The sequence below is a fragment of the Ceratotherium simum genome, chromosome 24 (assembly GCF_057802395.1).
Source record: "Ceratotherium simum simum isolate JZ-2026a chromosome 24, ASM5780239v1, whole genome shotgun sequence".
NCBI classification, from domain to species: domain Eukaryota; kingdom Metazoa; phylum Chordata; class Mammalia; order Perissodactyla; family Rhinocerotidae; genus Ceratotherium; species Ceratotherium simum.
In genome coordinates, this window is record NC_141923.1 from 6,138,716 (window position 1) to 6,162,167 (window position 23,452).

The 23,452-nt window shown below is 42.3% G+C and overlaps 1 protein-coding gene across 1 annotated transcript in view; it reads right to left on the reverse strand.

Moving 5' to 3' along the window:
- Positions 1–4,084: 4,084 nt before the first annotated feature.
- The window catches only part of YY1 (YY1 transcription factor), a 29,044-nt gene continuing 9,676 nt past the window's right edge, over positions 4,085–23,452 (reverse strand). The window contains exons 2-5 of the mRNA XM_004434257.3: positions 16,995–17,157; positions 7,971–8,031; positions 6,111–6,269; positions 4,085–5,300 (exon numbers count right to left, since the gene is read on the reverse strand). Of these exons, the coding sequence (XP_004434314.1) occupies positions 5,118–5,300; positions 6,111–6,269; positions 7,971–8,031; positions 16,995–17,157 (566 nt within the window). The 3' untranslated portion in view covers positions 4,085–5,117. The remainder of the gene's footprint in view (positions 5,301–6,110; positions 6,270–7,970; positions 8,032–16,994; positions 17,158–23,452) is intronic.

The following is a 23,452-nucleotide window of genomic DNA, read 5'->3' on the forward strand; positions in this document are numbered from 1 at the left end:
TTTCTGTTCCTGTGCCAAGAGGCAGCCCTCAGACCAGGCAGGAGCTTACAGCCAGGTTTACTGTGTAAGCAACTCAAGAAAAGGGGCAGCTTAGAGAACTGAGGAACAAACAAGAACCACAGGCATTAAAAAGCTTAACATTATGCATTTATTATATTTTATAGAGCCATGTTACACATGCTTGGTGCTTTAAACTGAGTTATCGTTAAATGTTTTTCTGGATGCAAAGCCATCTGATGCTTGATGCGGATGCCTTAAATACTATAATATTTCTGCATCTATGACCTATGAGCTAAGGAAAAACCAAGGACAATTCCAGAAATGGCAAAGAACATTTAAGAAAAAGATGTACATGAGACGCAATGCTAAGTCCTTGAGCCAGGGCCTACAGAAGTTACCAGAAAGTGAATAAAAACAGAACTGTTCTATGAAAATGGTTTGACCAATCACTGTCTGTAGATAAGAGAGCCTCATAACGGTTATGGGTGTTGTAGACAAAGGTTCTCCTGTTTGGTAGTGATGCCCTTCCCCTCCATAATGTCTGCAGACATCGTGCAGCCCCAGACAGAGCAGCAAACAGAATACGACACAGCAACTGGCCCCACTCCCTGCGGCACCCCAGTGCTGTTTCTTATGGCGTCTGAGTGTCTTTAATGAAAAGAAGTCAATTTGATTAAACTTGCCACTTTGTGGAAAATCAATCATTGTGCTTTAGACAAATGCTTTAGATCCCACACTCACCCTCTGCAGACTCCCAGAAGGCTGGCCAAAAAAGTGGAGACCAGGGTCACCAGCCTCCGGGAAGTTTGATTTGCCTGCTGACCCAACACCAATGTGTAACCGTCCCTTCCAGTTTTTATAAGGAGAGTGGATGAAGCATGTCAACAGGGTGCCCCCTGCCTCTCCCATCAAGTCTCCATCCTGTCCCAGCTGAAACACCCTCCCCAGCACTGTGCTGACCACCAGCGCCTGGAGAGGATGCTGGGAAGCCTTTCAGCCACAAAGACACCCGCCTGTGGAGGGGCCTGCCCTCTCCTGCCTGAGGCTGCTGCTCTAAGGGCCTCACTTACACCATCTTCAGGGAACCAGGAAACCTGAGCACCATCTGAGCAGTGACAATCAAGGTCAATCAAGATCAGTAAGTCAGGGGGCAAGAGACCTAGCCAGCCATCCAGTCACGTGCTTCTGCACAGGGAGGGATCCTGAAGGCATGGAGGACCTTCTGTAAAGCCAAAGAGCAGGCTATGGAGTGCGTGACCGCAGCTGCAAGGAAGCAGAGCTCAGAGTCCTGGCTCCCTCCTCTTCCTCCTGGGTTATGAGTGTGGCTGGAACGCACCTGCCGGGACCTCCTGGGCCCAGACTCGGACAAGGTGCTCACTTGCACTAACGCCAATGGGAGCCGGGACAAAGGGCTACCAAGTCAGACAAGTGCCCCTAAGGCCAGGGGTCCGAGGCCACACAGCGACAGGCAGGAAGGAAGCCTCGAGGCACGGTGAGGGCTTTAAGTGGACGCCTGCGAGCAGCTTCAGCTCTCGCCATTGTTCTGAGCTCTGGGATCCTTGCTCTCGCTGTGGTCAGATGTCAAGAAAACAGAAGGAACTTAAGGAATTAAAGATTAATAACATGGCCTTCCTAAGCCACGCTGATCCCAAATCACAGGAGTCAGACACAAGTGATCCATGCTCTCCACCTACAGCGGGGGTGGGTCATCAGCTTCCCAACTCCCACACTACATTGTAGGGGCCAGGATTCCATGCCGTGGACAGAAATTCCGCGGTAAGGTACCATAGGTACGTTTTGCTAAGCAGAGTGGCGGCAGCAATAAGCCCACTGAAAGCACTCCAACTGCTACTCAGGCAGATCCGCGTGTCTCTCTAGGCTTCTTGCTGAATGAAGTGACTCTCTATTTGTGAAGAAATGAACTAGAACTCTGCTTGGAAACACTGCCAGGCATTGAGCATACTATTCTGTCAAAGGGTCTTACTTTACTCAAACTTAGCAAAACAAGTGACATTTAAAAGAACTTGTACATGAAAACCAAATAGGAAAAAAAAAATCTTGATTTTCCTCAAATCCTCAGGCCTTGAATCTAGGCATAGCACACAAACACCATATGAAACCAACAGTGCGAGTTCAATGTCACCTTGGAAAATAAATGTCACTCTGGGGTGACAGTTCTTTATACAAATATTATGCTTCCCCCTAAACCCCACTACCAAAATGGGGGAAAATAATAAGAAATCCAAAAATAGAAAACAACATCTTGTTAAATGTAAACTTATCCTCTGAAGTTTTTATATTACATATGCTAGAAACATGCATTTATTTCAGTTCAGATGTAAGAAAATATGTCTATCAGTATTACTTATAAATCAGATTAATTCTCAAGACAACTGACTCACTGTTAGAACACCATTTCAAATTTTAGTAAATTACATCTTTAGCAAAATTATAAATTCTAACCACAAGCAAAAAGGGTTTAAGTTATACCCAATGAGAACTACCTCTACTCTAAATGGTCGCTCATTTATTAGTTTCCTACACTGTCACTGCAAATTGAGAGTGCTACATCAACAAGGAACTTGGACATTTTTTCTTCAACCCCCAATTAAATTCCTTTCAGAAAATAACTCTGCAGATTGAGAGAAGACACGTGAACAGAGAGAGTCAAGGGGAGTGATGACTATTCCACTCAGAGACATAAAGGGATGGAAGAGATGACCAAAGGCATCCCCCAAGGGATCAAGGCACAGAGGAAGAGGGACCTCCCTCCACACAGGAGCCTGGCTTCTGAAGGTCACGGCGTGGTTCTCAGGGCTGCCAGTGAGACTTTCCCATCACACGAGGCTACCCTGCCGTGGGCCCTCAGGCAGGAGTCCTGAGGACAGCGCCGGGACCAGGCTCCAGTGCGGCGCAATGATGGGGCAAGGGTGATACAGTCCCGACTCCTAACACAGTCACCCGACTGGAGCAGCACTTCTGTATGGCCACTCTGAGACTGCTCACCTGAGAGCGGAGAGGGAAGGTGTGGGCGCTTATATATACCACGGGCACCAATGGAGGCCTCTGCCCCAGGTCTAATCAAAGAGCCACACGTTCGCACTGGGGTACTCAGCTCCGAAGGGGACCTCCATCACAGGCTTACCTCTCTCCTGACTGCCAGATACAGCAAAGCCTGGCTTATCCAGAGAACAGCTGGGGTCTTCTGATTAACTCAGTTCCATCAAACTACTCAATGCATAACAGATTCTGAACAAATAAAAAAAGTGTCTCAAGTTAAATTTTTCATTTATGATTCAGAAGGCACTTCAAAATTCCGGAGAGCCACAGGGTCACTGTTATTAGGTCACTAATCCTCCTGTACAGGACCGATGGAGAAGCTGTAAGAGATAGGGCTACATTTTTGACCTGACGGTGTCCTGGACATCTTATAAATAAATCTCTGATATTAGCTAGTTTGTCAATTACCTTGCAGAGTCAAGCATACAGCACAAAGACACACGGTTTGTATTTTGAATAAATGGGATTTTGCTGTATCATGGCAGTTTATAAAATATGCTCATGAGTCTGATATTCCGACTCTAAGTAAAATTATTCAAAAATTATAATCATACATTTAAGAGGTCACAATGTGAGAGGTAAAGTACTCATTGAGTACAGTTTTCTTAATAATCTAATCACCTTGCCAATCTGCACTCAGTATCTGTTTAGAAGCATGAAATTAAGCTACTGGCGCTCAATCGCTACGTGTTAGCATTTAAAGACTCCACTAGACAAAGGAACCAAGGCTCTCAAACCAATCGGCCGATACCCATAAACGCTTCCTGTTCAACAAGCCCTGACAGCAGCCTGAGCAACGGACACGCCTGGTCTTCCCTGGGCTTGCGCCTCTGCCGGTTCCCGCCTTACCTTGAGAGCACACGCAGGCAGGGCACAACTGCTTCAGTCACGCGTCTGCTGGGGGAGCTAAAATCAAAATCCTCTCACCAATGGGCCCGGCGTGGGGCACTCTGAGGTAGTTCCTTAACTCGGGGTGCCTGTCACCTACTCTCTCTCTCTCAGAATTCAGTACACGTAGAAAGTATTAAAATATCCATGCATCGCTTTAATCACAAGTCACTGTAATTGAGTGCAAAATAAAGGAAACTTGAGTAGCTTTATTTAGCTTCCAATTTCTGGGAGGCTCAAGAATTATAATTATTCTGGACAACAAAAGGAAATAAGACTGTGCTTACAGATCTTTTCTGCCATCTTCTTTCTGTAGGATTGCTATTTTATTGTCGCCCTTTCTGTTACATGGGATGTACACATCAGGTGTTAAAAGGTACAATACATTCTACAACTGAGCACCACTTTCTGTAACTGAACAGGCAAAGAAATTACACTGAACATCAGCATCTGGCAGTATTTTTCGGAAAAAAAAAGTGACTAAAATGGGTTTAAATTGATTAACACTATTAAATCACATCTAATATTTGATACTACATGATTCAATACAGCTATACGATACAATTATACAAAATGTGTTAACATCAAAGAATACAACCAAAATTAAGATAGCAAACAAAACCTATATAACTTTTTTTTTACAGGAAAAATACTTTTGAAGTATGCATGTAACTGCCCATTCTTTTAAAGAAAATCTACTGCAAGCAAAGTTATCAACCTCCAGAAAAATCACACATAGCATTACTAAGCATATCCCCAAAAAGTGTACAATATGCACACTTGGAAAATACAAAATTAAAAAAATTGTAAGCAACAGGTGAGCTTCATATTTATAAGAATGTGAAAAGAAGTCCCGTTTTTAGCACTGTTGTATAAAGAATTGTCTTTTGATGAGAAGTTCATGAATTGTCCTCCTGTTGGGACCACACTTTACAAAAACACCGTGTTTTTGAAACGAGATTACAGAGCAAGATAGAGCATCTCAGCAATGTCATCTTATTAAAGTTTTTTTTAAATTTTTACTACTTTATCAAAACATGTCCCTTAGGTGTGCAGGATTCATTTTTAAAATTCTTTCCTAGAAACAATATACAAAGGAGAGGCATATTTATTCCCAATCACACTCCTGGAAGATGCTTCCCGAGGTCGAGAAGGGTCTTCTCTTCTTCTCACTGGTTGTTTTTGGCCTTAGCATGTGTTAAGATGTGAGATTTCAGGTTAGTCGACTGAGCAAACTTCTTATTACAACCATCGAAGGGGCACACATAGGGCCTGTCTCCGGTATGAATTCGCACATGTGTGCGCAAATTGAAGTCCAGTGAGAAGCGCTTCCCGCAGCCTTCGAACGTGCACTGTCGAGGAGAGACCAGAGACAACCCACTCAGCGACTCTGACCAGGCCCAGGAGAGGGAGCAGCCCACTGCTATGGCGGAGAGCAGCCTGCTTCCTTGACCGAACACTTTGCCTCCTGGCCCCGGGGACATTTTCTAGATATAGTCTACAGTTAGCGGGAAGGAGCTCTAAATGCATGTTGGACAACTCCTAAAACCCAAGGACAGCCCTCGTGAGCTGTTCAAATACAACATAAGAGAAACACTTGGCAAAACAGCAAGAATTCTTCTAACGTGTTAAGGTCCTGTACTCGTGTAAATATTTCAAATAATAAAATACAAATGATTAGGGAGGTTTCTGGTGTCAAGTATCAAAAAGAACCATGTTACATTTACTAGCTGCATTGCTAGTTGGTTCACTTGTTTATGGGCTTCTAAAAACAGACAAAATATTAACTATACTTACTCTCGTACAATAAAATTTTAGAAGTTCTCTGTCAATTAGTAATTCAATATACTATTAACTACAAAAAATAAACTGCTTCAGCCCCATAGTGAATGCACTACAAATTTAGTTTTAGGTTGCTCTCGAGCAGCCCTATTTTTCTCCGACAACACCCTGACCCACCCCATCTCCAGTACCACAGGGGTTACACACAGGGGGTCAGGGCTTGGGCAGCTCTCCCAAATGACTCATCAGGACACCAATTTCATTCCTCACTAGGGGAGCTAAGACCCTGACTCTCTGGGCTGGCCAGCATCTCTCTAGCATCGTCGCCACCCTGCCCACACCTGCAGGGTACTGTGGAGGGGAGAAGGGAGTGGCTCTACCTGAAAGGGCTTCTCTCCAGTATGAACCAGTTGGTGTCGTTTTAGTTTTGAGCTCTCAACAAAAGCTTTGCCACATTCTGCACAGACGTGGACTCTGGGACCGTGGGTGTGCAGATGTTTTCTCATGGCAGAGTTATCCCTGAACATCTTTGTGCAGCCCTTCGAACAGAGAGAGAAGCTTAGTGGTTCACACTGCAAACTGTTACAAAGGATTCAACCACTTAACAGCCTTCACTGACACATTAAAACCAAACTCCCCCACCCCCCTATTTTAATTTTACTTAGTATTACAGTAGAAATATTAAGACAAAAAACAGACAGCTGACAAGGCCTTATCATTTAATGCAAACCCTTGTTTTACAGATGAGGAAACTGAGGCTTAGAGATGTCTTAAGTAGACTTGCCCAAGGTCACACTACTAGTAGCAGCCGAGCTGGGAGTAGAACCCAACACCCTGGCTTCCAGCTACACCACAGCTGCCTCACCCCACTATGTCCCCCAAATGAAATAACAGAAGCACTGATAAATAAATGGAGTTAAAATGACGGCAGTCCACCACTACCTTTGGTGGGCCCCATATTCTGTGCTGCAAGAATGGGCTGTCATTCTCCATCGCCTACTGTTCCCTCTTCTCTCTTTGCCTCTTTCCCCTTCTTGACAGAGAAAGAAGCAAGAGGGCCTCCAAGGAATGGCAACTACAGAAGAAATTTATTTTGTGAGACACTAGGAAAAGAAGCAGGCAAACTGATACCAGAGCAGGGTGGGGAGGCAGATGGGTATGTGGTGCTTGAGAGAAGCATGTCCTTCACAATTTCTTCTGCAGTTGTTGCCCAGTGATGGAGTGAATGGGGGAAATGGTCAGACAGCATGAAAGAAGGACAGCACAGGCCAACCACTGGACAGCTTCACAGGCAAAAGGGAGGGAAAAGCCACAGTTTTTTCACCTTGACCCCTAGGTTGAGTTTCCATTTAGAAAACGGAATTTTAAAAAAATGTAATTGGAAAAGAAGTACACAGAACAGCTAGAGAGATGGCAGGCACTAAAGGCATAACTGTTTTCAAATGTTTATTTATTTTTTGGCCCCAAATCATTTTATATTTCAAAATCTCCACATTAAGAGCATTAAATAAAAGAACACAAAGAACTTATGAGAGCACAGTCATTAGAGGTGAGACCGTGAAACTAAATTTATCCTTCTCCAATTGTTGATTTTTAAAAATTCTTTACACCATTAAAAATGTCTCCCCCTTGGTTTTTCTGCACCTAAGTGATATATATTTTTGTTAGTTTTACACCCAATTAAGTTTGAAACAGACCCAACCAACACCTCAAACTACTTTTTAGGCTATCCCTTTATTTTAAAGCCTAATCACATTTGAAAACAATTAAGTACCCCCCGTACCACACAAAATTAACAGGGTAAATTAAGAAAATTGTGACGGAAATAATGACGCCTTACTAGGCTTACTTTAGCAACATCCAAAATAATATCCAAATTTTCATAATGAACCTACGGTCTCAAAAGGGTCTATGGGTGAGACACAACCCAATGTCTTAAGACTGACTTGTTGATAATCCAAAAAGAAATAAAATCCTAACATAGTATGTTCAACATACAGTAATAATAAAAACATTGGTGCCCTACAGTAACCCCTTTTAATAGTATTTAAATTTAAGTGGCCTTTACTGAACAACAAAACTTACATCACAAAATATAGTCTCTTGAATTTAGAAACCAAAAATTATAGTTCCTCACTTAATCTCAATTATGAAGATGGAAATAAAAGTGTACATATCTTATACGCTCTCTAAAACTTCAGTAACACTTTAATGAACACTTTTCCCCTAGCATTACTTACTTTATGAGGGCAAGCTATTGTTCTTGGAGCATCATCTTCTTTAATTTTTCTTGGCTTCATTCTTACCAAAAAAAAAAAAAGAAAAAGAGAGAGAGAGAGATTTGTAGGAGTGGGTAGACTCAACTGGCATAAATTATATAGTTCCTAAAATGTTTTCCTTATAGGTACAAAAACTAAGATTACAATATGCTTCCACGAAGGGGAGAGGAGGAGACGGCTCACAGTCACAGAACACCTGTGACTGCGAAGTACTCGTCCCATTCTACAGAAAAGGACGCTGATGCTCAGAGACTGTTACTGCCTGTGGTCTCAAAGCTGATGAGCTGGTGCAGTGTGGAATGGCACCATGATCTCTGTGATTCAAATATCTGCTCTTTCCTCCAAACTCTTTAAAAATAAAAAGATCAACCTCCCAGAAAACCACAGAGGAATCTCCTAGTGGGAGCAAAGCAATGTATCCCAAGGCAGCTGCTGTGGTAATAAAGGTACCTTATAAAAAGGGAGCAAAGGACATGCGAGGGTCTTAAAAATATATATCCCTATACAACTGCTTTAAAAAAAGGGGGTCAGCTCGGTGGCGTAGTGACTGAGTTTGTGTGCTCGGCTTCAGCAGCCTGGGGTTCATGGGTCTGGATCCCGGGTGTGGACCTACGCACCGCTCATCAAGCCATGCTGTGGTGGCATTCCACACACAAAATAGAGGAAGAGGGGCAACAGATGTTAGCTCAGGGCTAATCCCACCCCCCACCCCAAAAGGCAGGGTGTGTGTGTGTGTGTGTGTGTGTGTCCATTTCATACTGACAGAAATGACTGTTACTAGAGATCATTTTTAAAAAAGGGTACAGGGGCCAGCCTGGTGGCAAAAGCAGTTAAGGGCACGCGCTCCGCTTCGGCTGCCTGGGGTTCGTTGGTTCGGATCCGGGCGTGCACCAACGCACTGCTTGGCAAGCCATACTGTGGCAGCGTCCCATATAAAGTGGAGGAAGATGGGCACGGATGTTAGCCCAGGGCCAGTCTTCCTCAGCAAAAAAAAGAGGAGGATTGGCAGATGTTAACACAGGGCTGATCTTCCTCACCAAAAAAAAAAAAGGGGGGGGTACAGAATTGTCCTTTTAAACAGAGAACTATTTATATACATGTAATATCTCTAGAAGGAAAGATAACAAGCTGTCGGGACTGGTTACTTTAGGGAGGAGCCCTGGGGACTGATAGACAGGTGAGAACACTCCATATACTCTCATACTGTTTACGTCTCATCATACTATTATTTTTGGTGGTGGGGGTAGCAGGGAGATTACAATTTTCCAAAAAACAAGAGCATTTCTTTTACGGGACAGACTTCTGGACCTGCTTCAGGACCGGCTATAACAAGAGTCCCGGTTACATGGGCAGGCAGGGAGTGCCCTGTGTGGAATCACCACCCAGAGAGCTTGGTGATTTCATCTGGTAATTTACCTACCTGCCATTTCCACTGAACCAACCTTTGGTCTTTTGTCAAAACTTTCTTCCCAAATACTTCCTACATAGCTGTGTGTGGTAGAGGGGTGAGAAATTAAGAGCTCCTAGAAAACCTAGGAAAACAGATTTCCATCTCGGAAACCGATGTTCTTCTCGTCCCTAGTTTTGCCATCTCACACTCCTACAGGAGGATGATATTTAACAAACAATTGCGTCAATGATTTCTTAACAATCAGAGCTAATTTACCACCACTTTTTCATTTCAAAAGATTTCTGCTGTCATCTTGAAGTCAGCAAAGGCCCTAGCAATATCCTTCTTCACCCCTGATCTGGGAAAAGGATGACCTGATGCTTCCTACTTTATAAAACCTGAACTCATGAAATCATATAGTTAAACTTTCCATGGCCTGGAGGAGCACAGGTGAGACAATTTCTTTGGTAGCTATAACTTATCTCTACGGAGTTTGTTGAAGACTGCCAATTCCCTATTTAAAATTCTGTAAGGACATTTTCAGCCTGGTATCCTCTTCCATTCCGACCCCGTGGATACTCCTTCTTTCTTAGACTTGGAGGATCACCACATCAGTTAGCATATATTTTCTAAGTGCCTGTTGTGGCCAGGGCTCTGAACTAGTGTTTATTACCTTATATACCATTAAATCCTGAAGTTTGGGTCTGAGTTCACAAAACCAGGTAGGACAAAAATGCGGTGCCATTACACCACCTAGAGGTTATATCAGAGTTTGCAAAACAATGATTCATATGAAAGGATTCTACTCCAACTAAATATAATAAGAGTGTATTAAGAACCAAGCTCCAATCTTCCCAATTACAAAAGTTTACCCTTTGATGATTTCACTGAAATGCTCTATGTCTTGACTCTGGAGATGGCTACATGATTGTGTTTGTCCAAATTCATAGAATGATACTCACCTAAAAGAGGGTAAATTTTACTGTATGCAAATTATCGCAATAAACCAATTTTTTAAAAATGTCCACTGGGATGACAAATATGCCCCACAGTCTTTTCCCTGTCCCACCCATCTTGGGGTTAAAATATGGGGTCCATTCCAGTGGGACAGGTGTGGTCCAGTTACCCAGGAGGTCCCCCCCATACATTTTCTTAGATTTATTCCTAGGAACTTAATTTTTTTTTTTAATTTTATCATGGAAATTTTCAAATACACACAAAAGTTCCATGTACCATTTACCAAGCTCTTGATTTTTTAAATGTTATTAAGTGCTATTTTTTTCTTAAAATGTCATTTCCAAATGTGTGCTAGTATTTAGCAATATAATTAATTTGAGAATGAGAGTTTAAAATGCACTTGGACAAACACCCTTGGACTCAAGGAGGAAGTGGAAGGCATTTAATTGCAGCCACTCAAGCTCCTTGGCAAATCATCTGTCTTCACTACAGAGGGCAAATGAGGCAGCATATGTTGTACCTTTTACATTTTATTCAAATGCGAACATTGAAAAGCTTATTTTCCAAAAAAGTATACTTAGATAGAAAGTGTTTTGCTTTGTGAATAGAAACTAAAATTAAAATCTTCATGGCACCAATTGATATACAACCTACAAAAAAAAATATATATATATATTTGAAATCCTAAAAAAAATAATAATTTTTAAAAAGACTAAAATCATACACTACTACCTAGAATATCTTCTTAGCCCACCCAAACTAGTCATAAGTAACCAAGATTTGAGATTTTCAGTGACTGTGATACTTTACAAAGATCTTTCAAACCGGAGACAACAACGACAATGCATAGGCATTACGAATGAGACGGAATGGGATGTGTGACTTGATGCTGACTTCTACTAGCTGCATGACCTTGAGCAAATTACTTTAACTTCTCAGCCTCAGTTTCTTATTCTGTAAAAAGGTATAATGCTACCTACTTTAGAGCTGTGAAGATTAAAAAACATGATGTACATTAAGCTCTTGGGAAATGATAGCTATTATTATCATCAACTATGTGTTAAGTGGGCCTAGCTAAAAATGAGTTCATTCCTAGATAAATGCCAGTTGTACTTAACAACCCAGAAGGTTCTGATGCTCCAAACCGCCCTTTTCAACTAAAGGACTGAGAGACTGGAGAAAGAACCACACAGGTAAAGTAGAAAGGCCCTCTCAATGTATTAGAAATTCTATGGAGGAGCCAGGTACCAACAAGAGAAGTTTCCTGTTCAATTAAAAATGGAGAATATGCTCCCTATGACATGACTGCTGGTTTTATACTATCTCATTCTGTATATGTAGAAGGCACAACACTATAAAGTTTAGACTCCAGGACCAAAAACTGCAGGAATTTCCTGGCACAACTTTCAGGAAGGCATTGTGTAAACCAAAAGTTGCGACTAAGTTAAATTCACAAATGTCCCAGAAGGCGAGATGAAACATTTTTGAAGCAGTAATCCTTGAACGAAAATAAGCCTCTTCCTTGCAAGACAAGCTTAGTTGACTTCAGACTGGAACCACCAATTCTGACCTGTGCTGGTGGCCCGAGTTCTGTTGTAGCATGGCTACCATCTGCAAGTATAATTTACCTTCCCTCTTTGCAAAGAATAATGCTGCTGTAGACAAATGAGACCAAGTTTCTTGAATGAATTATCTCTTAAGTAGACAGTGTCTATTCACGTGATGATACTGAAGAGTTTTAAGGTAATTTCTGCTCCACTACCACATTTCATCTTTACATGAATCCCATGAAAAAGTCTCAGGGTGGGTAGTGAACCACCACAAGACATAACCAACTTGGGACTAACCTAACCACTCTTCATTCTGATCTTTCTAGACCAAAGCTTTCCAAAGGGCTAACTTTAGTTAATGAAAAACACAAAAGGTTATCAATTTAATCAGCAAAGAGAATTTGCCAGGTCCCACCCACAGACCACTTTTTGAAGTATTTGCTTAAAAAAAATTTCAAGAAAGAACAAAGTCACCCATAGTCCCACCTCCCCAATACCATGACTTTCAAATCAAAGTGGTTGCTTACACTTGCCCACACACATATGTAACTGATTTACTCAGCAGTCCAGGCTCAGTGCAGCAGGAACTTGAAACACTCTGGTCAGTTTCAAGTCCAGTCCAGAACCCCATCACCCCAGGATACGAAGAGAGGGAAAGCAGCTAACACACCACCTTAAGCCAACAGCTCAGTCAGAGTGGAGGCAGACAAAAAGCGGTGGCCAGCAGAACAAGTTCTGTGGATCTTTCTAAGCAAAGAAGATGGGGTCTGGCCCCCAAGTTTGAAAGTTGGTGCCTCTTTGTCTTCAGCTTTCAGAGTCCCCGTCACCAATTCTGGGGCCTCTGGAAAACCCTATTCAGCTGTTACGCACATTCTCAAAATGTGAAGATCTGATAAAACAGGGCATTCCAGGCTCAAATATTTCTCACCACCACTGTCCAATTAAAGAGATTTGTGCAGTTTTACAGGATCTCAAGAGATACTATGGAAAATGAGGATGAGAATGAGCCCAACCCTCAATCCACCTCACAATGCCCAAACCCTATACCTTTCCTTTGTACACATTGTCAAGATAAGCAAGATATCATTCTATTCTGTATACAGAATGAAATCTTTAACAGGTTGATTATAAAAGAAAATAAACACACTATATTCAGATGATTATGTAAATATTGCTTACTGTACAATTTAACTGTGTGCTAGGACCACATCTCTTGCTCTACAAGCCCAATAAAGTAGCTTCTATACCAAGGAGAGAATTTTCCTAGACTCAAGTCAAATGAGTTTTCTCTCTTTAAATATTGTCAAAATTATGCCCCATTTTTAGGCCACGGCTTTCTTAGCCCTCCACTCTCCTCTTCAGAGAGTTTCTGATTATCTTTTCTTTTTTAAAGCACTCTTTCCCACAACACCAAGATCTTCTACCTTCTTAACTCATTCTATCCACTACTGAATGAAATAAACTTTTCTTGAAGAAATTCTTACAACCCACTGACTTCCTATTCTAAATTGAACATGTTCTCCAGCTTGCTGCACACCTGTCGTCTTGGTTTTCTTTTTACTGCATTCTTCAGGAAGTCTTCCTTTTGATGTTCATCCTCATTTTACTGGAATACATCCTCAAGTAACCTCCTCAGAAAGAGTGCATGCAACATAAAATGAATCCTAAGGCATCTAAAATTGTCATTATTTTGCCCTTGTACTTGACCGATAGCTTTGCTGGAAAAAGAATTCTATCTTTATAATAATTTTTCCTCAGGAATCTCAAAATATTGCTCCATTGTCTCCTAATTATCCACTGCTGTTGAAGAAAAGTGTTCAGGTCTAACTCTCCTTCTTTTGTATGTAACCTATCTTTTCTCTCTGGAAGCTTTTATCCTTAGTGTTCTGAAATTCCACAATGGACAGACATCTGGTCCCTGGGTCCCAGGGTAGTCCCCCTTCCTTAGCAGTAAGGTCTAAGGCAGCCCTGAGGCAGAGGCAAGGCCACTTGAGAAACAAGCAGAGGCTTCTACTCCACAGCAGCAACAAACGCCTCCTGAGCTTAAGGCTGAAACACCCCGGATTTTCTGTTCAGAGGACTGGGGACAAGCTTTCAGATCAGATGCCCGAATTCTCCACGAGGGTGAACAAAGCCAAGGGTCACCGACACCCCATTACTTCTATGCTCACTACCCACAGGTTCCCTCTCTCTGCAAAAGCCTGCCTCAGCCCTCTGCACCCCCACTGAAATTACTTCCCAATATATCATCTAGAGAAATGCTATTCCTCCCTCTCTTGGCCCTTCTGGAAAGCCTACTGGCTTTTGTGATGCTGTACTTTCCTGAGTCTCCTTCCACCTGTCTGAATGATCCTTCTGCTCTGTCACTGGTTCCTCTTAACCTCTGAATACAAGGCTTTTCCAAGACTTTATGCTGCTGTCTTTTCCCTCCAAAACCTCCCCCCTCAAAGAGCTTCCTTCTGTGACACTTTGACGCTTTTAGCCACTCCTCATCAGATGACTCTAACCCTAACCTACTTCCTGAAGCCATCTCAAGTCCAATATGGATGTTTCATTAGCATCTGAAACCAAACACTGCCCTCCCTGAACCCCAAACCAGCACCTTCTCCCAATTTCCTGTCACCTAAGGAGCTAAGCTTTTAATGTGCATTTTGATTCTTCCTCTTTTGTCCCCTTCCCTCCAGACATTCAGCCAATCTGCTACCCAATCTCTGTCACTGTCTTCTGTCACCTCTATCACATTTACTCTTCTAGTCTGACCACCACAATTCTGGCTCAGACTTTCATGAGTTTCTGTCTAACTGACCTCCCCCTTCCTGTTTATACCTGCACCGATCCAGCCTAGATACAGCTAAAAAGTAATTCTCTCAAACGAAGTTTCTGATCATACAGCCCCCTTCTCTACTGTTCAAAAAGCTTTAGCAGCAGTGCACTGCATACTAAAAAAGTCCACATATCTTGAGCCAGGATTCATGGACCTTAATGATCTGGTTTAAATTTACCTAAACTCCAATCATTTCCCTCTAAGCACCCTAATTCTCAGCCACGCTGGACTGCTTCCTGTTTTCTGAATATATATGGATATTGAAAGTGTCTACCATGCTCATACCATTTTAGCATGTGCGCCCCAACCATGGAAACCCCACATCTATGAAAACTCGACGTTCTTCAGGGCCAGTCAAACGCCACCCCCTACACAAAGCTTTCCTTGGCTTCTGTGTTCCCAAGCTCTATCCCTGGTACAGCAGCCTATGTCCCCACTCAATTCTGAGCACAATAAAGAAGAGGTGACTAACTTTAAGAACACATGACAATACTAAACACTCGCATGATATGTGGCTCAATATGTCCAAAAACTCCAACCTTACTGCTGACTGTGTATCCTACAGATTCCATTTTTTTTTGTACTTTTCTTGGTAGGGAGGGGAGGAAGGGCAGTTAATATTAGATTCATATACCTGTATTTAAAATATGAATAGCAATAAAAGCTGGAATGCAATGTCACTAACAAAAGGATAGAGCCTTACCTTGTTTTGTGAAGCCATGATAAATCAGAAATCAATTAACATGTATATTTCCTATAACTATAGTTTCACTGGAGAGGAGAAAAGGGTACAAACCCCTTTATTGAAATGTAATGGGAGTGGCTGGCCCTGTGGCATAGTAGTTAAGTTCAGCACATTCCACTTCAGTAGCCCGGGGTTCAAAGATTCGGATCCCGGGCAGGGACCTACACCACTCATCAGCCATGCTGTGGCGGCGACCCACGTACAAAATAGAGGAAGACTGGCACAGATGTTAGCTCAGGGTAAATCTTTCTCAATGACAACAAAAAAAAAACCCAACAAAACCACAATGGGATTCTTACACTCATTTGACACATGGGGAAACTGAGGCTCCAAATGCAGGAGGTCGTCCACCTTGTTTCTGGAAGGGCTGGGAGAAACTAGGACGTTCTAGAGTCTCTAGCTCTTACCTACGTTGCTCTGCTCTCAAGAGAAAGAAAAAAAAAGGTGTCCCACTCTGTTCTTAGACGGCGCAGGGTCACAAAGATGTCTTTCTTCCTGATCCTGCCCTCACCTCGATTTCCTAGGCTGTTCAGGCTCCATTCCACCTCAGGCTGAGAAAAGGAGCAGACTTGCTGCTCCAGAGTTTATTAATTCACTTCATTTTATTTAAAATTTTACATCATTGGGGCCGGCCCCGTGGCTTAGCGGTTAAGTGTGCGCGCTCTGCTGCTGGCAGCCCGGGTTCGGATCCCGGGCGTGCACCGACGCACCACTTCTCCGGCCACGCTGAGGCCGAGTCCCACATACAGCAACTAGAAGGATGTGCAGCTATGACATACAACTATCTACTGGGGCTTTGGGGGAAAAATAAATAAATAAAATTATTAATAAATAAATAAAATTTTACATCGTTGTGGGTTTTCTCATGTCCTTGTAAAAACTGCCAAATAGTACTGGAAAATAAATAACATAAAAAGGGGCAGAGGCTTCTGTAGGAAGCCAGCCCGATTCAGGCAAAACAAACATCCATCCAGCGGGTTCAGATCTTCCTGACTGCTCACCTTGGACAGTCAGAGGGGTCCCAGCCACAAATATTTGATCTCTTCCTGTCATGCCAGCTTAAATTAACAAAACACTGGGAGCTTAACTGATGACATGCTGAAATATGAACCGATGACATCCTTTCCAGTGGTCAGCTGTACAAATCTAGGACAGACCTAGGTCTCCTGCAGCTTAATCCAGGACAATACTCTCAAATCTAAAGTGTATACAAAGAGGCTAGGAGGTAGTATAAAGATATCCATTTCCAAACAAATTATGTGCAATTGTATTTATTCACACGCAATGTCAGGTATACAATTGAAGAGCATTTGCTTTATCTCATTGTCCACAAGGATCTAAAATGGTGCCACTCACACTAATAGCATAGTTACTACTAAAAATAAAACAAACTGCTTTTGTTTTCAGAAGTTTCCCTAGAACAAGAATACAAACCACCATCGTAACTTAGGCACAGAAAACCACAGCTGACAACACTCAAGTATTTTCTACAATTAAAAGGAAAGTTCTTATAACTTACCTGGCAAATTCTGCCAGTTGTTTGGGATCCGAGAGGTCAATGCCAGGTATCCCTCCAGGAGGAAGTTTCTTTCCTGTCATGTACTCTGAGTAATCAGGAGGTGAGTTCTCTCCAATGATCTGTTCTTCAACCACTGTCTCATGGTCAATATCTTTTTTTTCATCTGAAACACATCATAAGATTGACCATTTTAGCTGAGTAAAAAGGTCTATGTGGGCAAATACATTTTTAAAACAATAAAAAGTGCTTTTATTAGCAGCTTCTTAAATGGGTGATTTATAGCCACTACCTCAATTTCTTAACCAGCCAGTCCTTCTCCTCAATCTCTTGAAATCCTGTTTCTGCTTGAAAGTCACCAAAATCTTCAATGCCAAATTCAACGGTCCTTTCTATTAGTGTTCCTTCTTAGCCTACAGGGAAGAGTTCACCATTACTGGCTTCGGTGTCCACTTGCCAGGCTCTACTCCCACTTCTCTACTTCCTTGCTTCTCCTCCTACCACCTCTCAGAGTTCTGCTTTTTGTCCACCACACACATTTCCTGTTAAGCACCAACTCTGCAAGGCTGACTCAAATCTAATTGTATAGCCTTCACCTCTTTGCTAGCCTCCAGCCTAGCTCTCTAGCCCCCTCGTTCTTCACTATTCTCCCCTCACTCTTTGCTGCAGCTCTCCTGGCCTTCGAGTTCCTCAGATGCACAACGACCCACCCACCCTCACTGCATGGCCTTTACTCCGCACCTTTCGTTGACTACAGTTGGTAATCACAGCTGTGTGACTGCTGTCGGCCTCTCCTAGTAGACAGTAAACTCCATGAGACAGGGATGCTTGTCAGTTTTGATTCCCATGTATCCTCAGAGCCTTGTTCAAGGTGCGCACATAGTTGGCCCTCAGTAAATACGCGTTCAAAGAATGTAGGACATTTCTATCCATATGTCTATCATCGCAAATCCAACAGGTTAAAAAAAGATGGAATACTGACCCCCATAATTAATTTCCTGTATCCCAGACACCAAATCCTATTGATCATTTTTAAAAGGTCTTCTCCCTTTGTCCCACTGCCATCAACTTAGTTCTTATCATTATCTCAAACCTAAATGACTATCTTAATTTCCTAATTGATCGTCACAATTCTGTTCTCTGCTCTCCTGATGCTATAAAGGAAAAACTGATACAGAAAATACAGCGATATACTTTCACATGTGGCACAGACTCTTCAACAGAGGAATAATACTTCCACTCGGCATTCTGGGTCGTATGCTGTCTGATCCCATTCAAACCTATCTAGTCTTCCCTTCTGTTTCCCCTTTGCACATGCCCTCCGTATTCCAACCAGCCTGTTTCTCTCTCAGGTTAATTCACAAGCGCCTGGTGGGAGTTTCTCCTCTGCTCGCTCTCATTACCTCTTTCTATGCCGACCCTCCAGAGCTTAGCACAAATTCTCAAGGGCTTGTGGATTCTATCACTTCAGCCTCGGATTCTTACCTTTTCTTTGAACTCCTGGATTATTTTTTGATAATAACACTGACAAACTCTAAATCATGCTGTTTTGAATTTTTGTTGGCCTTGCCTCTTAAACTAGAGTGAAGATGCCAGAGGCCAAAAATTGTCTTTTACTGCTTTGGTGACCAAAGCAGAAAATGATGCTCCAAAAATTTCAACACAGACTGAAATTTTCTGCTTCTCCATCAAATTGTTTCACAAAGAGCAATAACATAAAAACTTTCAGAAGTGCAAACTGGCTTGTTCAACTCTTACCTTGCATTACCTTTCCACTACTTTTAAAAAACAAGACCAAAACCCAAACCAAACCCAATCCTGCAATTGATGTCACCACCAAAAAACTACGCAGAGCTGTTTAGCACATGACTCTCTGACATCAGAATATGAGGGCAAGATAAAGACAGGATGTAGGTTCATTTGGTTCAAGTGGTCATTATCAAGTTCAATCACTCTCAGCAATGAAAAGCACAGAATACAAGTTTTGAACTTTAAATGCCTCTCTTCTCTCACCACTCTTCATTTTAGGAAACATTATAGGTCATTACAAGGAATCACAGAATGTAACAGCAACCGACATTTTATTGAATGTTTACACGTAGGCATTGTTTTAATCACTGCACAGAAGTTGCACCCTAGGAAGTGAGCAAACAAGCAACTTCATTTTACAGAGGAGAACGCTAAGGCACAGAGAGGTTAAGTTGCTCAGGGTTAACTAGCTAGAAGTGGCAGACGTAAACTCCTAAAGTCTAACTCTTAAGACCCGTGGCATCAAGGAACCACAGCCTAAGTCAGTCCTCGCAGCAGTTCAGCACTTATTAACTGAGGGCCTCCTGTGTAGCTGACACTGTTCTAGGCATCAGGAATAACAGCCACAAACAAAACCAAGCCTGCCCCTGTGGAACTTATGTTCTAGCGAGGAAAGTTGTCTTAGTGCAGGCTGCTACAACAAAAATATCAGACTGCGTGGCTTTAACAACAGAAATTTACTTCTCTCAGTTCTGGAAATCAAGATGTCAGCCAATTCAGTTCCTGGTGAAGGCCCTCTTCCCAGTTTGTAGACAGATGCCTTTTTGCTGTATGCTCATGTACACATAATTTCTCATCACATTACATAATTTCTCTGTCTCTTCTTATAAGGCCACTAATCCCATTGATGAGGGCCCCACCCCCATAACCTAATTACTTCCTAAAGGCCCCACCTCCTAAAACCAACAAATTGGGGATTAGGCTTCAACACATGAATTTTGGGGTGATAAAAATAGAAGTCAAATGAGAAAACACTTATTGAGGCTCATTTCTTAGTTCCACCATTTAAGAACATCAAGTACCCAGAGGACAGTCACTAAGATGACTAAGAATTAGAATACAAACATGTATGAAACAAGCCTAAAGTAGAGACTGACAGACTGCACGATCTACATCAAGGATTCACAAGTACAGCCAGGGGGCCAAACTCAGCCTGCCAACTTCCTCCGTTTTTTTTTTTTTTTTTCCATTTTCATGTTTTCCTTTTTATTCTTTTTTAAATTTTGGTAAAACAGACATTAACATAATATTTATCATTTTAACCATCTGTAAATGTGAATCTGTCAATTCAGTGGCATTAAGTACATTCATAATGTTGTGTAACTATCACCACTATCTATGCCCAAAACTTCATTACCCGTAACAAAAACTCTGTAACCATTATTCAATAACCCCTCCTTCCTCCAACCCTGATAATTTCTATTCTACTTCCTGTTTCTATGAATTCGCCTACTCTAGGTACCTTTTATAAGTGGAATCATACAGTATTTGTCCTTCTGTGCCTGGCTTATTTCACTAAGCATAATGTTTCCAAGGTCCATCCATGTTGTAGCATACATCAAATTTTCATTCCTTTTCACGGCCAAATTATATTCCTGTATGGACATACCAAATTTTGTTTATCCACTCATCTATTGACAGATAGTTGGGTTGTTTCCACCTTTTGGCTATTGTGAATAGTGCTGCTATGAATGATGGTGTACAAATATGCCATCTATTTTTATAAATAAAGTTTCACTGGGGCTGGCCCCGTGGCTTAGCGGTTAAGTGCGCGTGCTCCGCTGCTGGCGGCCCGGGTTCGGATCTCAGGTGCGCACCGACGCACCGCTTCTCCGGCCATGCTGGGGCCGCGTCCCACATGCAGCAACTGGAAGGATGTGCAACTGTGACATGCAGCTATCTACTGGGGCTTTGGGGGAAAAATAAATAAAATTATAAAAAAAAAAAAAGTTTCACTGGAACACAGCCATGCTCACTTGTTTATGTACTGTCTATGGCTGCCTTCCTGCTACAATGGCACATGGAATTGATTAGCTGTAACAAAGACTGTAGGACCACAAAACCTACAATATTACTATCTAGTCCTTTACAGCAAAGGTTTGCCAACTTTTGATTTATATGATGAGATTTCAGAGAAAATGGTTTAGCTTAGTGAAAATTTTTCTATTTGAAACAAGAAACAATTTCTGACAGTGAGATTACTGAACGATGGGATTTACTCCCCAAAAAGAGCACATTTGTCAGCAGGTCTCTAAACCGGGTTAGATTTAACTTTTATCTTGGAGGAGGAATAAGCATGGCTGGGTAATGAATCAGACAGGTCGGGGGGAACAGGGATGTCAAGTATGCCATCTGAGTTTCTTGTGTGTGTTTCTTGGAGGATGGTGGCGTCATCAGCTGAGATGGGAAACAATGGGGAGGAGACCATGTGCAGGAGCAAATCTAGAGTCCCACTCTGGTTTAAGGTATCTGTGACACCTAGTAGACAGACCTCAAGAAGGTCCTTAGACATGCAAGTGTGGGGGATAAAAAGAAACCTAGGTTGGAGAGAAATACATGGGAATCACTGGCATACAGACCGCATTTAAAGCCCCAGAAATATATACTAATATTATCTATTGAAAAAAACAGAGAGAGGAGACGGCTCAGAACCAAAACCTGGGTAATTCCAGTACTGTGAGAATGAGGAAGACTTTCAAAGGAGCCTGAAGAGAGAGGTCCAGATGGAGGGAGAAAACCAGCTTTGTCTAATGAGAATCTGAATCAGTGACATAACAAATATAAGTGGCACACAGTGATGGCAGTCTATCTCGAGTATAGACAATGAGTGCATGGTCTGTACATAATTTTAAAACCATAGTAAAACTGATTAAACATCAGCCTGCTTTAGATTATCACTATACACCTGCACTTCTAAACAATGTCAGTCATACAATATTCTTGCCTAAAAAAATCTTTTGTTGGTCTAAGTACTAAATAATTGCTGTGGTTACTGTATGCTTCCATCATATATATTTAAACTTCATATTATCATCACGTTTCTTATTTATTCCCTAATAATATATTACGTGGAACTTAACTCGGAGAACTTTAAGACCAGCGCACGGAAATTATAAAGAGAGTCATTAACTATTCTACAACAAGACGTAAGGAAATAAACTATTTATATAGGGGGAAAAAAATCACATGTCAAAGAAGACTGCTAGAGAAACGACAAAAGATGCTAGGTTCTATTGCCAGAAGAAATCAAAGACAAGGTCTGCCTCATTTTCACCAAGAACTGGACACATACTAAAGCAACAGATCAAATAATGTCAATGTCTGCTATTATTTGGCCATTTTATCTGATTCTTGCAAAAGAAAATATTCAAAAGTTTTTGCCAAACGTAATAGAAATTTATGATCTTCTAAAAGAGAAATTATTGGGGCTGGCCTGGTGGCGCAAGCAGTTAAGTGCACACGTTCTGCTGTGGTGGCCCCGGGTTCGCCGGTTCGGATGCCGGGCGCGCACAGACGCACTGCTTGGCAAGCCATGCTGTGACGGCATCCCATATAAAGTGGAGGAAGATGGGCACGGATATTAGCCCAGGGCCAGTCTTCCTCAGCAAAAAAAGAGGAGGATTGGCACGTTAGCACAGGGCTGATCTCCTCACAAAAAAAAAAAAAAAAAAAGAAAGAAAAAAAGAAAAGAGAAATTATTTTTATACATTTACAGACCATATGTACATATAAGTTTCCCCTTGTTCAAAAAACATTAGTGAGGGGCCGGCCCCGTGGCTTAGCAGTTAAGTGCGCGCACTCCGCTACTGGTGGCCCAGGTTTGGATCCTGGGTGCGCACCAACACACCGCTTCTCTGGCCATGCTGAGGCCGTGTCCCACATACAGCAACTAGGAGGATGTGCAACTATGACATACAACTATCTACTGGGGCTTTGGGGAGAAAAAGGGAAAAAAAAAACAAAAAAGGAGGATTGGCAATAGATGTTAGCTCAGGGCCAGTCTTCCTCAGCAAAATAGAGGATTGGCATGGATGTTAGCTCAGGGCTGATCTTCCTCAAAAAAAAAAAAAAAAAGTTTCATTGTAATCGGTTTCTACAACCAATGTAACTTAAATTTATGATTGTGAATATCAGAACATAACTGGGCAAAGCAGATTAAAACCAAATCTCAGAATTCCTATTTGGAAAAAGCTGAGAATATAAGTCACTGATTCAGAGGGGTAGAGAGGCGGGGGAAATCATCATTAAGAACCTCTAGTCAGGGCCGGCCCCATGGCTTAGCGGTTAAGTGCTCGCGCTCCGCTGCTGGCCGCCCAGGGTTCGGATCCTGGGCGCGCACCGATGCACCGCTTCTCCGGCCATGCTGAGGCCGCGTCCCACGTACAGCAACTAGAAGGACGTGCAACTATGACATACAACTATCTACTGGGGCTTTGGGGGAAAAATAAATAAATAAAATTATTAAAAAAAAAAAAAAAAAAAAAGAACCTCTAGTCAGGGCCGGCCCCGTGGCTTAGCGGTTAAGTGCACGCGCTCAGCTGCTGGCGGCCAGGGTTCGGATCCCGGGCGCGCACCGACGCACCGCTTCTCCGGCCATGCTGAGGCCACATCCCACATACAGCAACTAGAAGGATGGGCAACTATGACATACA